Source organism: Montipora foliosa, chromosome 2 (assembly GCF_036669935.1).
Source record: "Montipora foliosa isolate CH-2021 chromosome 2, ASM3666993v2, whole genome shotgun sequence".
Classification (NCBI taxonomy): domain Eukaryota; kingdom Metazoa; phylum Cnidaria; class Anthozoa; order Scleractinia; family Acroporidae; genus Montipora; species Montipora foliosa.
In genome coordinates this window covers 50,917,022-50,932,021 of record NC_090870.1, presented here as the reverse complement: position 1 = coordinate 50,932,021, position 15,000 = coordinate 50,917,022, and the positions used below count along the sequence as shown (strand labels likewise).

The following is a 15,000-nucleotide window of genomic DNA, read 5'->3' as shown; positions in this document are numbered from 1 at the left end:
AACAACTTATTTAATTGGCTAAGCTCAAATAAACTTACACTTAATATAAAGAAAACAAACTTTGTTACTTTTCGCCCACACCAAAAACAGCTTAATTACTTGCCCCAGATTATTTTTGAGAATGAAGAAAATAAGAATGTTATTCTTGAACATAAGAACTGCATTCAATTTCTTAGGTTACTGATTGGTGAAAATCTAAGTTGGGAAGACCATATTCATACCCTGACAACCAAAATAAGCAAAACTGTCGGTTCAATTGCGAAGTTAAGACATATTGTTCCCAATCACCTTCTTTTTAATATTTACAAGTCCCTCATTGTACCTTATATGACGTATGGTTTAACTTCTTGTCCTTCAAAAACGTGCACTCCGTGTTAATCATTTTGCTCAAACAAGGGAGCATGCAAAACCTCTTTTCTTGAAAGGAAAACTTCTACTGCTCAAATCCCTAATTATGAGAAAATTGTTAATTTGATGTATGACACCAACACCAATTTTGCACCGATTAAAATTTCGAATTGTTTTCTAAAATTACCAGTGTTCATTCTTACAACACACGCTCATCGACATGTGAGCATTTTTTTACCAAACAATCGGCACTTAACGTTCAAAGTAAGGCCTTTTCACGTGTTGGTGTTAAAATCTGGAATGGGATACCAACTAGTCTCAAAAACGTAAACACTCCTATGCCGACACAGATACCTTAATAAACTAGATGAAAAATTACATTTCTTACTGAAGTTAAGTTTAGTCTGTAGTTTTCCTCTTTACATATTGTTCTTTTACCTAGAATGCTTTCTTCTCCTTTTCTCCTAAATTCTTCTACTTTCTAAATATAAGAAAGGACGAAGAGTAATGTTTACATGTTGTTGTTGTTGTTGTATATAATAACCATTCACTTCTTTTTAAAAAAAATGTCTAAATAATTCTGTGTACAGTCTGTCTTGCCACGATTAGCTTTTCGCTATTTGCAAGCCAGCCCAGTAATAATAACTTTAACTGTTTGCTGTAAATAAATAACACTTGAAAACTTGAACTTGAATGTAAAATTTGTACACACAGCAAAATCACATGTAAGTATAATTGTGATGTTGTTACCGATTTAATTTACTTTTCCAAATCAAATCGCTTTGCTTCAAGTCCTTTAGCCTAATTTCTGCAAATTCTAACCAAAGCCACACAATTACGATATAACAAAAGGAAACTGAGAGAAGAAAGTACCGGTGTGGTTGGAACTGCCGACCCCACTTGTACCTTATTGGTTGTTCAGCGTATCAGGGTTACGCATGAAACGCTGGATACACCTGATACGCTTGATAAGCCGGACACCCCTAATACCTTTGCTGTGATTGATACGCCATATAGAGCCTTAGAAAGGAATTTAGCAACCGACTCTGGGAGAATAATTGATTAAAATCCAAGGGTACGTTCGATTGACCCTATTCCGGAATAAGAGTATCTGGAGTGATGATTTACAACGGTTTTAAAGTAACAAGGCATTTTGAACAGGTGTTTCACAATTTTAATGTGAATCTCCGCAAAAACGAATTAAGGATTTCTAACTTTTATTCAATGTACTCCTATTCTGGAATACGATCAATCGAACTCACCCCAAATCAATTCCAACTCAGTCCAGCATGTGTTGAATTTGAGAGCCTTAGAAAGGGATTTAGCGCTCATCCAAATTCAAAGTAGTCAAGCATGTGTTGACTTTGAGAGCCTCAGAAAGGGATTCAGCGCCAGCGGGACCAACTTCGTTGCAGCTCAAATTTAAAGTAGTCAAGCATGTGTTGACTTTGAGAGCCTCAGAAAGGGATTCAGCGCCAGCGGCACCAACTTTGTTGTATCTCAAATCCAAAGTAGTCAAGCATGTGTTGACTTTGAGAGCCTCAGAAAGGAATTCAGCGCCAACGGAACCAACTTCGTTGTCGATCAAATTTAAAGTAGTCAAGCATGTGTTGACTTTGAGAGCCCCAGAAAGGGATTCAGCGCCAGCGTCACCAACTTCGTTGCAGCTCAAATCCAAAGTACTCAAGCATGTGTTGACTTTGAGAGCCTCAGAAAGGGATTCAGCGCCAGCGGCACCAACTTTGTTGTATGTCAAATCCAAAGTAGTCAAGCATGTGTTGACTTTGAAAGCCTCAGAAAGGGATTCAGCGCGAGCGTCACCAACTTGGTTGAAGCTCAAATTCAAAGTAGTCAAGCATGTGTTGACTTGGAGAGCCTCAGAGAGGGATTCAGCGCCAGCGTCACCAACTTGGTTGAAGCTCAAATTCAAAGTAGTCAAGCATGTGTTGACTTTGAGAGCCTCAGAAAGGAATTTAGCGCCAACGGAACCCATTTCGTTCTCGCTCAAATTTAAAGTAGTCAAGCATGTGTTGACTTTGAGAGCCTCAGAAAGAGACTCAGCGCCAGCGGAACCAACTTCGTTGTCGCACAAATCCAAAGTAGTCAAGCATTTGTTGACTTTGAGAGCCTCAGAAAGGGATTCAGCGCCAGCGTCACCAACTTCGTTGTTGCTCAAATCCAAAGTAGTCAAGCATGTGTTGATTTTGAGAGCCTCAGAAAGGAATTCAGCGTCAACGGAACCAACTTCGTTGACGCTCAAATTTAAAGTAGTCAAGCATGTGTTGACTTTGAGAGCCTCAGAAAGGGATTCAGCGCCAGCGTCACCAGTTTTGATGAAGACGAAATCCAAAGTCGTCAAGGATGTGTTGACCTTGAGAGATTCAAAGAAAAGATTCACATGAGTCACTCCAATAGTAAGATGTTTAACAAGAAGGTTTTGTCCCAAGGTCTGAAGTAACTTAGACTGAAGGTTTTCTCCATGACATTTGCATTCCAATATACAAGAAAGTGCTAAATCTAAATCATCGGACGAACTTGCATGCTCTGCCATGCTTTTTACCAACGACACTGTCATCTCTTCAGATGTTGCAGACAAAATACCACTCATGAATAAAAACACTTGTTTCAGTTCATTCTTGTTCTTTACACCAGTCACTACTGATTTACAATCTCTGCCTCCACCAAGGATCTCATAAGCAAGATAAAAGCCAGCAAAGAACTCTTGAAAGCTCTTGTGCAGAAAGCCAAAGCGCACGGAACGTTTCCTCTTGCTCCCACCGGCCTGAATCGACAGAAACCCAAACTTGATCAAATTACTAGAACTGCCTTTCAATTGATTCTCGTCGAAATATAACTCTCCTTTACGTAAAGACTGCAACGCCATGCATCCCAACTGCACCAGGTCATCCTTGTAAAATTCCAGAAGGTCCACATCACTGCCACTCGATGATCCAATTCTCTTTTCATATCTTAACAAAACACATCGAACTATTTCTATGTACAGCTGTGTCTTTTCCGGTGGAAGTGCACCCTTAAAATCTTCCCAAATGATGCAAAGTAAAGCTGTGCTTAGAGGATTCTGTGTTAACTGTGTTAACTCTCCTCCTTCAAACCTATCAAGTAAAAGCTGTATTAGTAGTCCATTTGCCAAGTGTTCCATGCCTTTAAAGTACTTAAGGATGTATATCTGCGCATCGTCAAAAGTAAATCCAATAATCTCCCACAGGGTGTCAAAGTACCGCCTCACTGTCCTTCCAGTTTCGTGGCGTGATGTGATAACAATGCGGCAATTGGGTAGGGCTCTACTTTCCAGCAGGTCCTTGTACAAGTCAAATTTACTGGAATCCACTTCATCAAGTCCATCAAGGACTAACAGAACTTTGGACTGATTTTCTCGAATGAAATTGAAGAACCATTTCTTCGCGTCTTCCTCAATATCAAAAGGAAGAATTTGGTCATCAATGGCCTCCCAAATATCCATTTCCATATCACGACACCTCAACAGCAACAGAACGTCAATCTCAGGGAAAGACTCGTCCCATTCTCTTCGTTTCATTGCCCAATCATATGCCAGTTTTTGACAATAGGTCGTCTTTCCCATGCCTGGGTCTCCTTCAATTAAAACAGTCCGTGGCTCTGCACAATCTTTGTGTCCTTTAAAGATAGCTGTCATGTTGGTGATTTCATCAGTCAATGTTCCCCTTGTCTTTTCTTTACCCACAATCTTTAACTTGGTAAAAATATCATCTAGATGAAAGCTGAAGTGTTCACACCATGGAACAGGCAGAACAGATTTTTCGCGAGTATTATAGAGCTGACGGATCCTTTCTATAATATTGGCAGAATATGGTAAATCTGCAAAAGACAAAAATAATGTTAAAAAAGGTGTTGCCTGAACTATTTTTTGCTTTTTTTTTTTTTTTGGCTCTAACCTCAACCTCATTGTGTTCTTTATTTTGAGACCACCGAAGGACAAGTATTTAGGAATATTTCAAAAACAAATGTCATTTAAGAAATGGTCATGGTTTTAGTGGTGCAGGATGGCGCAGTGAAGTGAAGTGAAGTCTTTATTTATCGAGGGTAGCTCAAAATAGCATCTGAATGCTAATAAACTAGAGGCCCTTATTACAAGATCAAAACAGTTAAAATAGTTAAAAATCAGAGCTTATGATAAAATTATCAAAATCTAATAAAACTATGAACAATTATTAGCATGCAGCACAGTGACCCACAATATTTATATAGAGAAATGATTTAAAGATTGCTGGTCTTTAAAAATCCTATTCCAAAGAGAATTTTTAAAAGTCTTGAGAGTCTCTGCTTTCCTCATTTGAAGAGGTAGCTTATTCCATTCCCGACAAGCAGTCACAGTAAATGTTCTACCACCTTCTGTATTTCGTTTAACTCGAGGGCAGGCTATATTAAATTTAGCATATCTAGTTTGCCGTGAATGAGTCTCACCGGTAAGTACTAATAGGTTAGTAGTGAGGGCACTCGCCTCCCACCAATGTGGCCCGGTTTCCCCTCTCATCAAAAACTAACATTTGACTTGATTTGCTTTAATTGTTGATTTCAGTTTACAGTGTCCCGAATTAGTGCTCCAGCGCAAGAACGACTAGACACTTAAGGTGGCTGGAACCAGTTTCACCACTTTTAGAGACCTTCTTGTTAGATGGGTTATAACTACTATACTATATCACGTAACAGCAATGTTATGGTACCACGTCAAACACCAATTATTGCTTAACAAAATGCGCTCACAATTTTGACGTAATGGGTTACCATGGCAACATGAAAGGTCTCCAAAAGCACCCTATATTTCGTCTTTACTTGCTTATATCTTAAAAATGAACTCGGTGACCCCCATTTTTTATTGTAGAATAGTAATTAGCATCTTGAGATAGAACTATCAGCAAAGTTTAAAAAAATTCTTGGGAGCCAATTCAGAGCTACCTTAATTTTTCGAAAATTTAAGGTAGCTCTTAATTGGCTCCCAAGAATTTTCTTTAACTTTGCAGATAGTCCTATGTCAAATTGCTAATTACTATTCTACAATAAAAAATGGGGGTCACCGAGTTCATTTTTAAGATATAAGCAAGTAAAGACGAAATATAGGGTGTTTTTGGAGAGCTCTCATGTTGCCATGGTAACCTATTACGTCAAAATAGTAAGCGCATTTTGTTAAGTAACAATTGGCGTTTGATAGGGTACCATAACATTTCTTTTACGTGATACAGTTTTGTAGTGACAACCCTTCTAATAAAAAGGTCCTTGAAAGTAGTGAAACTGGTTCCAGCCACCTTAAATAAAGTTCCTTTTCGTCACTTTTTGTCGCTAACCCAAGAAAATGAAAAGAAAATGTAGTTTGATAGTAATGCAAATTATCATATGACCCGTATGGCCCCGCGCGCGCTTTCATTGCCAAACTATTGAGAAAATCCCCGTATGAGGGCCGCACGCGATGGCGCGAGCAGGGCCGGAAAAAGCTGTCCGGCCCTGCTAGGATCGCGTGCGGCCCTCATACCGGGATTTTCTCAATAGTTTTGCAATGAAAGCGCACGCGAGATGCGAACTAAAACAACTTTGTTGCTATATAAATCCCGACTTTTCGGTAAAAATGAGCGACGTAAGTGAACATTCCGAATTTTTTTACCCGAAAAAAAAAAAAAAAAAAAAAAAAAAAGGAAAAGCGCGGTGGTCATATATGATAAAATGCTTATTGACTGAGTTAGGTCGGGCCGGACGGGAAAATATTTGGCCCTTGGTCATGGCGCTCGGTCCGTACGCCATGACCTCGGGCCAAATATTTTCCCGTCTGGCCCGACCTAACTCAGTCAATAAGTACATATTATTTTTTCACACTGCAAAGTTAATATCATAAGTTTGAGACTGATCTTTGCGCCTGTCATGCATCCGGGTTCCAAAACCTACATGTATCAATTGGTGAAATACTTCCTTACTTTTCAACACAAGATATCATTTCTTAAGAAAAAAAGTTGTAACAGGTCAAGTATTCACTCCAAAAAACACACAATTATCTCAAGCAGTCTTCATTATAATATTTTCCCTATCTTTAACTGTAATTTGTAATATTAATGGGCAATAACACACATCACCTGAATGAAAATTAATGCTTAGTTTTAACTACAAAAAGATTCCACTATCCACTTAAACAACTTCCAGACCTTACTTATTTTGTTTTATTTTTGCCACTGTACATGAGATTTGCAGACTATATAGAGGCCAGAGAAAAATAAATGATGGGGAAACCTTATAAACCATTAAGGCTTGTACGCTTAGTTCACTTACATGAAACTTCAGATGGATATTAATTTTGTTTTAACGCTCATGAATGTATCTTCGCGCTACTGGTTGTCATTTCACGAAAATAAATGCGTATTTTCTCGTAATGAACAGCAAAAGGTGTATTTAAACTGTTTTTTTATTGAAAAGCAGTCAAATTGGACTTTACAACAAGGAGTACATGTAATTTTCCATCCTCAGCAGCGATTATAAATAGACACATGCCCTAGGATCTAATGAGCTTTTGAAACCAGTGAGCATGACGAATCGAAATACGTTGTATTGTCATTCATGGCCATTTTAGTAGTTTCAACTGCATCTTGGAATTTCTTTATTGGTGTTCCCCACCCTCCCCTCCCTCCCTCTTCCCACTGATTTTATCGGTGTGATTCCAGACATAAAAGCCTTTTTCCTCCTAGAAGCTAGCTGCTGCTGGACATTTCAGGCAGCCATTACCTATACAGTACACACAGTTAATTCACAGTAATCAGCAGCTAAGAAAAAATGCCATTTCTTTTTTTCCCAACAAAAGACATCAGTCCTTAAAAATACAAGTTGTTGTAACAACACCCTACGTTTTTACTCACAAAAGCCCACCTGGCTCTCCAGAAGTCTTCATTATACTCTCCCACTCATTCAGTTTGTCCTTAATTCTCTCGTCACCATCTTTCCACTGCTTCAGAAGTTCTTTGAAATGTTCCTCATTCCATGGATCCATTTCTTGTTTCTCCAGTTCACAAATGGCATCTTCATATTCAGCTCCACCCAATCGTACCAGTGTGTTCTGAATCTGCTCTCTATACTTACAGAACGTTGAATCGCTAACAGAGGCCTCTTCAGCATGGGTTGATATTGCATTCACACAATACTTAAAACGTACAATGTCAGACTCACAGCTAGTGTCAAGTGAATGAGGAAGTAGATCCCAGCCAGAGGATGGAGGACTCAGGTTACAGATTGTTCTCAGCAGCACAATTAAGAGAGAAGGGTCAAAGCCTGTGGATGATACTGAAGAGGGTTTAACTGGATACAATTGACTCCACTGCACTGGATTGAAGATTCCTTTTTTTCGAAGAGATTGGAGCTTAGAGTAGACTGGCTCACGTTTCAAGTCACCGCAAAGATTTTGTGGAGGCATCATTCTGTCAAACACATCCCTCAACACTTGTGAGCCTAGCCTGACCAGAAGGCAACACAGCAGTGTGTACTTGGTTTTTCCATCAAGAGCACCTGAAAAAAGTGTCAGAAAAGATCTCTAAGGCATCGTTCTGGTTACTAAGGGCCATCATCATAAAAACCTCATTTAAGGTGAGTTTGCTTAAGTCTTCAGGATTGTCTACAAATAACATTAATTTGTTACTTTCATTTGAAAATTTAACCTCTCATGGGATCACATCACCACTGACATCCTGTGCTCCGATCCCAGACAGCAAGACAGTTCAGTAATAGAGTAGTTTGCCACCCACAAGTTATGGATTCAAATCCTGTTCAAGCTGAACTGTTTCAGGGTTTACTTTTGTTACTGCTCAGGTAATTTTCATAACTGTGATGTGCTTCGGCAGCTTAAATGTGTGTTTTCCGTATTTAGTCCAATCATTTTCTTATGCTCAACAGGTTTGAAAGCAAGGGTCACTGAATACAAACATTTAACAACAAAAGGTGACATCAAATGCTCATGACATTAAAAACCATACATTGCATTTAGAGATATAATAATTACAGGCTACCTCTGGATAAAATTTGACCAAAACTGATTTTTCAGCTTCTTGTAGTCAACTTGAGATTGACTATTGTGAACATCCTCTCTTGATTAGTTGTATCATGCAAAAACCACTTTCCACTTAAGTAACTTCAAGACATATTTCAGTGATGTGTATGAAGTAGTTACCTTGTTCATGATGAATGTGTGTGCTGCTTACTGTAGTTGCTGCTGAAACAACATCAGCACAGCTTGCTTCTGGCTGCACACGATCTATCATAAAATGATCAACATGGTCTGTTGTTAGGTTAATAAAACAAGCTACTGCAATAATTTAATTGGCTCTATCAAATACAAACGAAGTCTATTTACATTTAGAAAATATTTTTCAAAACAGAAGCCCTTAAGACATTGACTGCAAAAACTACCCTGCTAAAATTGAAACGAAAATTGATTATTTAACTAAATATTACTCTAGGCTATTAAAGATGTATTAAACAAATCTTCAAAAATTACAGACATCGCACAACAAAGAGTAATGGGAGTCAGTGAATGATGAAAACAGCAGAAATGTTAAAGACTTCGACAATAATAATGGATTTGTTGAAACGTGGGCCAGGGACGTGAGGAAAGGGGACGAGGGGACTTGCCAATTTATGAGCTCAGTCTAGCCTTAACACACTGGAGTCAAGAGTTACTTGGGGTGCGTTTGATTGGGAATTCCAGATTTACAATGTAGATCTTAAAATCTGGATCTTAGGATTTCCAACTGAACACAAAATCTGAAAACGGATTTTGTCGCAGATTCACTAATCGGAAATCCATGTCGGGTAAGGATTTCAATTAACAAAATCTGTCACAAAATCTGTTTTCAGTTTTTGTGTTCGATTGGAAATCCGAAGATCCGGATTTTAAGATCTAAATCCGGACTTCCCAATCAAAAGCACCCTTACCTTCTGGCTCGGGGGTGGTACTTTACACATTTCTGGGTGGGGGATGTGCCGCTGGGACCTTGGAACCCTTAGCCTATAGCAAAGCTGGTTCAGCAGAATTATGCTACCCTGTACTAGGATAAACTCCCCAAATCCTCCCTATCCTAGAGTAGCTGTTTTTGAGAAACTAAGGTCACTAACACAGTCCAGCCGAAACAAAACCTGTACCACAATCGTTTCTCTCTCAAAAAGGATTTATTTATCCTTGTTCAGTTTGTTTAGTCTTTTCTTGGGTTCCTTAGTCTAGATAAAATCTTCAACCAACTGGTTAGTTCTGTGAAGAATTATACGCTATTCTAGATCCAAATGCTCTGATTTATAAACTGCTTGAAAACCATACCCTTCACAGCAGCACATACCTATAAAGCCCATTTATGGCAGTACCCCCTGTACTGCCCCCAGTACTGCCCTGTGATGACCAACATTTTCGACAATATCAACAGTGACAACCCAAATTTTTCATGGAAGGTAACAACTTGAACAAGCGCCAGGAACTCCCACTGTCACAATGCCGCCAACAAAGGACATTGGCATGATATTAAAACATCAATTACAGAGAAGACGTCATAAGGCTCAAGTTTGTGTGCAACATCAACAACAACAACAACAATAAATGCTGCAAAGTGAAATTTCAGCTGCAGTGTCAGCAATGGGCCATTAGGTCTTCTGCTTTGTTTCAAAGTCGAGCTCTGTGACGGGTAGCGAGAATTACTTTTCGAGAATCCAATTTTTGAATTTCGGGGTGTATTTACTTTCTACTTGAGAAGCATACAGATGATCGTTTTTGCAAAATAACAAAAGCAATTCGACTTTTTTTTTTTCCTTGGGATGTTCTCCTATTTCTGAAATTCTATACTTCAAAAATGCATCACCTTGTCCCTGGCTCCCAACGTCCCCGAGTCCCCACATCCCCTGTCTTCGCGTCCCCGTCCCACTTTTCGACACAGCCAATAATAATCACTACTTTGAGAGCAGGGGAGAAATCATTTCACATTGAGAGCACACACTGTAATTATTGTTTATCAGAGAAAGCTAGTGAATAACAGCAAAAAGACAGTAAATATTCCAAAATTTGTGTGGGCCCCGGAAAGATAGCAACTGTATGCCTCAAGTGTAGGCCACCAGCATAAACCTTCAACAAATGCTACAAGATAGAGCATTTAAACTGGAAGCTGTTTCCCAGGAATACAAATTCAATACGCCAAAAGAATATGGATAAGCTAACAATTATCAATAAAGTTGCGTGGGATAAAAATCTACTTTTTGATAACACACAAGGTATTTTATAGACTTCTTAATTGTGCAGTCTTCTCTTGCTTGATAAAGTCACTGTGTACTGATCAAGACAAGGGAAAAGTGATTTCTTCAGACAGAAAACTCAGCAGTTTTTTCCATTTCAAGTGAAATTGTATTTCCACATTCATTCATTGTTTTAGCCCATCGAATCTTTCCAGATCCATCGGGACGGGAATCACTCAATATAGCCGGTTCACGGCATCTGTAAAATTTATAGTCGGTCCTTCTCATTGAAACCTGGTGAATTAGTGGAACTTTCTGGTAGAAACCACGCTTATCTAGCGTGAATAGTAACTGTTTTTGGGCTTGATTGTCCGGGCAGCGAATTAGGTGACCGAGATATTTCCTTTGCACTGATTTTACGAAGGCTAATACTGGAATGGTGTTGCAAACGGCGTGGAGTTTCTTGGTTGACCATTTGAACCCGACATTCTCGTCATTATCACTTGCGCTTTTAGCGCAGGCCCAACCGTTTCGGATCATCGAACGGACAAATTGGTTGTACACAGCGTAGATTCTGTCAAAGTTTCGTGCTGTAATTGTCCAGCATTGGCAGCCGTAGGCGAGAAAGGACCTCACTTCGGCGTTAAAGGCTAGGATTCTTGTAGCAAGCCTGATTTTTTTAATTGCAGAAGAATTTTCTTCTGGACGCAAATTTGGCCTTAGCTTGTTCAATACGCATGTTGATTTCTGCATCACCGGTGTTATCGAACTGCATTTGTGCTGAGGTAACGGAACTGTTCGGTGTTTTGGACTGTTTTGTTATCAAGCTGAATTATGGAACTTGGGTAGGATGCAAATGAAGACGGCACCGTTGAGGAAGAAGAAGCAGTTGATTTGGTTGGAGTCTTGCAGAAATTGAAAATTTGATATCATGGTCTCGGTTTTGGTTGGATTGACCATCAGCGAGTATTGCCCAAACGTCCTTGATAGCTCGGATGTCGCTGTATCGAGTGAGTTTTGTGACTTAGTCAGCAATACCAGGTCACCTGCATAACCGCACCAGGACAGGGTGTGTTCGCCTTTTGGAGTGTTTCTCGGGTCTCGGTCAGCGGCTGGAATGGCGTGCGAGTTACTTCGGTAACGGTATGTGAAAAAATCAATGTCGAGAGCCCGTGTGCGTTCCATAAAATCTCGCATGCATACGTTGAACAGTAGTGAAAATAATACTGGCCCCTCGAGCCCTTCCTGCTTCGTACCACTAGTTGAGGGGAATGTTGCTGTTGGTCCAGCCTTCGGGAATCTTGCAGTTTGACTGTAGAGATACTCGAGAATATCCAGCCGTGGTTGGTCCTGGCCAGGTGGAAAACGCGTTCGTACGCTGAGAAACATTGTCCTACGACGTAACTTTTCATAAGCCGCGCTGCAGTCAACAAATGAAGTAAATAGTGGCTCCCGGTTTGCTCCAGAGACTTGTTGTGACCGTTTGAGTAGAAAAATTCCAGACCAGACCTCAAGAATTAGCTGGAGAATTAGCTGGTACAGCTCCTGCAGAAACTGTGGGCAGTCTCGGCGTGTTTCAGGAACTCGCTCGGGATATCACTACTAGCTTTACGGTTTTTTGCTGTTTTACAGGCGTCGTAAACCTCGTCTAGAGTTGTTCGATCGTGGTTTACCGGATTTTGTACTGAAAGTTGCTGTAGGTTGCCAATAAATTGCGGCGGAGGTTGTGAGATGAGAGCAGCGGGTGTACTTTGAAGTGGCGGTGCTGCGAAGTGCTGCTTGAAGCATGTGAGTAGCTTGTCTGACCTACAACCGTCGGACGGTACTGGTTTGAAGGTTTTTTCCGAGCGCTGGAGGTTGGCAAAAAGCTTCTCGATTTGGCGATTAACCGCGTTCATGTTGATTCGAGAAGCTTCGTTATCGTAGATGTTACGAAGTTGCCGTGAACATGCTCAAATGTCTCTGTGTACCTGCCGGATCGCAGCTGGATCGGCGTTGTCCATGTGTAACTGATCTTTTCGTGACCGGAGGAATCGCAGTCGCTGATCATCAGCCCATGGGGCTTGAGCTTGGTCATGCGTGTATTTTTGGACTGTTACCCTGGTCAAATAAACTGTTGAGTTAATTGTTATTCACTTTAATTTGCTTCCAAGGTTGTTGAAATTCTTTTGCAAATAGAAAACAATAGAGTCATTGGCAGACATGGGCATTTGGAAAAATCTGATCATTCACTGGTTTGTAAAATACATCCTATTTCAATAGTAAGAAAATTAAAGGATTGTCAAGAAGTTGAATAAGGACAAGTGTATTATCGTATCAATTACCACATCTCCCAGGTGTAAAATCTGAGTGATCATGAAAATAATGGTAATTGACATTAAAAGTGTCCCTAAGTACCTGCATGGTTCCGTCACTGTCTTCTTGTAAAAAATTCAAATTCAAGAGAGAAATTATAACACAGTGATCGGGTGCTTCAGTCTCTTTAAAATTTTCAGTTTAGACTTAAACTGATTATTTCCACAGTTTTTATTGTAAAGCAGTCAAATTAGACTTAACAAGCAGTAATATTATTGTCCATCCTCTGCAGTCAGAAGTGATCATAAATAGACACATGCAACAGGATCTTGTGACCTTTTGAAACCAGTGAGCATGACAAATCAAAATACATTGTATTGTTGCTCATAGCCATTTGAGTTGTTTTAGTGGCATATTGGGATTTCTTTATTGGTGTTCCCCACCCTTCCCTCCCTCTGTCCACTGATTTTATCAGTGCTGTGATCGCTGCTCACTCTCTTCCCCTTGTACATGGGAGTTCTTTGCATTTTGCCAGAGTTCTAGCATTTCCCAGCCATAAGAGCATTTTTCCTTCTAGAAGCTGGTTGCTGCTAGACATTTCAGGCAGCCATTACCAATAAACAAAAAACTCCTTTCACTTTTTTTTTCCAACAAAAGATATCAGTCCTTAAAAATACCAGTTGTTGTAACAGCACCATAAGTTTTTGCTCCCAAAAACCCACCTGCCTCTCCAGAAGTCTTCATTATACACTCCCACTCATTCAGTTTGTCCTTAATTCTGTCGTCACCATCTTTCCACTGCTTCAGAAGTTCTTTGAAATGTTCCTCATCCCATGGATCCATTTCTTGTTTCTCTATTTCACGAATGGCATCTTCATATTCAGCTCCACCCAATCGTACCAGTGTGTTCTGAATCTGCTCTCTATACTTACAGAACGTTGCATCACTAACAGAGACCTCTCCAGCATGGGCTGATAGTGCATTCACACAATACTTCAACCGTACAATGTCAGACTCACAGCTGGCATCAAGCGAATGAGGAAGTACATCCCAGCCAGAGGATGGAGGACTCAGGTTACAGATTGTTCTCAGAAGCACAATCAATAGAGAAGGGTCAAAGCCTGTGGATGATACTGAAGAGGAGTTTGCTGAATACAATTGACTCCACTGCACAGGATTGAGGATTCCTTCTTTTCGAAGAGACTGAAGCTTAGAGTGCGCTGGCTCATTTTTCAAGGCACTGCAAAGGTCTTGAGGATGAATTGTTCTATCAAACACATCCCTCAACACTTGTGACCCCAGCTTGACCAGAAGGCAACATAGCAGCGTGTACTTGGTTTTTCCATCAACAGCACCTGAAAAAGTGTCAGAAAAGATCTCTAAGGCATCATTCTGGTTACTAAAGGCCATCATCATAAAGACCTCATTTAAGGTGAGTTTGCTTCAGTTTTCATGATTTTCTATGAATAACCATTGCTACTTTCATTTGGAAATTCAATATGATCAAGTCACCAGTGATCCCAAGACAGCTCAGAAGTAGAGTAGTTTCCCACCCACAAGTTACGGATTCAAATCCTGTTTAAGCCGACATTTTTCAGGCTTTACGTTTGTTACTTACTGCTCAAGTAATTTTCATAACTGTGATGGGCTTCTGCAGCTCAAACGTGTGTCTATTGTGTTTAGTCCAATCACATCTTCACATGTGCTCAACAGGTTTGAATGCAAGAGTGACTCAACACAAACATGTAACAACAAAATTAAATTTTTTAATGGTGACATCAACAGAGAGCCTAAATTTTACTACCAATGGACAGTACAGAAAAGAGCTTTGGTTTACTAACTTAAAACAACCAGTAAACCAATTCCAACAACTTCCTGCTGCCCTACATACGAGTTATCAACAACAGCAGCTGCAACAATAAAAATAACTGAATGACCTAGCTATTTTGCTGACAATACACATAAAGACATTAGACTAAGATGGATCAAAATGCACCAATCACTATGTTACAGTCTTCATGGCCAATGACATCTAGGCTCAACTAGCAATCAACCAATAACATCATGACTTTGATAACCAATCACTGCATCAATGACTAGAGTATTAATACCATCTACTGGCAC

The 15,000-nt window shown here is 39.9% G+C and overlaps 1 protein-coding gene across 1 annotated transcript in view; it reads right to left on the bottom strand.

Moving 5' to 3' along the window:
• The window catches only part of LOC137993477 (uncharacterized), a 31,549-nt gene that overhangs the window by 7 nt on the left and 16,542 nt on the right, over window positions 1-15,000 (bottom strand). Inside the window, exons 7-10 of the mRNA XM_068839357.1 lie at window positions 13,599-14,231; window positions 8,540-8,623; window positions 7,249-7,881; window positions 1-4,203 (exon numbers count right to left, since the gene is read on the bottom strand). The exon at window positions 1-4,203 is cut by the window's left edge and continues 7 nt beyond it. Coding sequence (XP_068695458.1) covers window positions 1,670-4,203; window positions 7,249-7,881; window positions 8,540-8,623; window positions 13,599-14,231 — 3,884 coding nt within the window. The 3' untranslated portion in view covers window positions 1-1,669. The remainder of the gene's footprint in view (window positions 4,204-7,248; window positions 7,882-8,539; window positions 8,624-13,598; window positions 14,232-15,000) is intronic.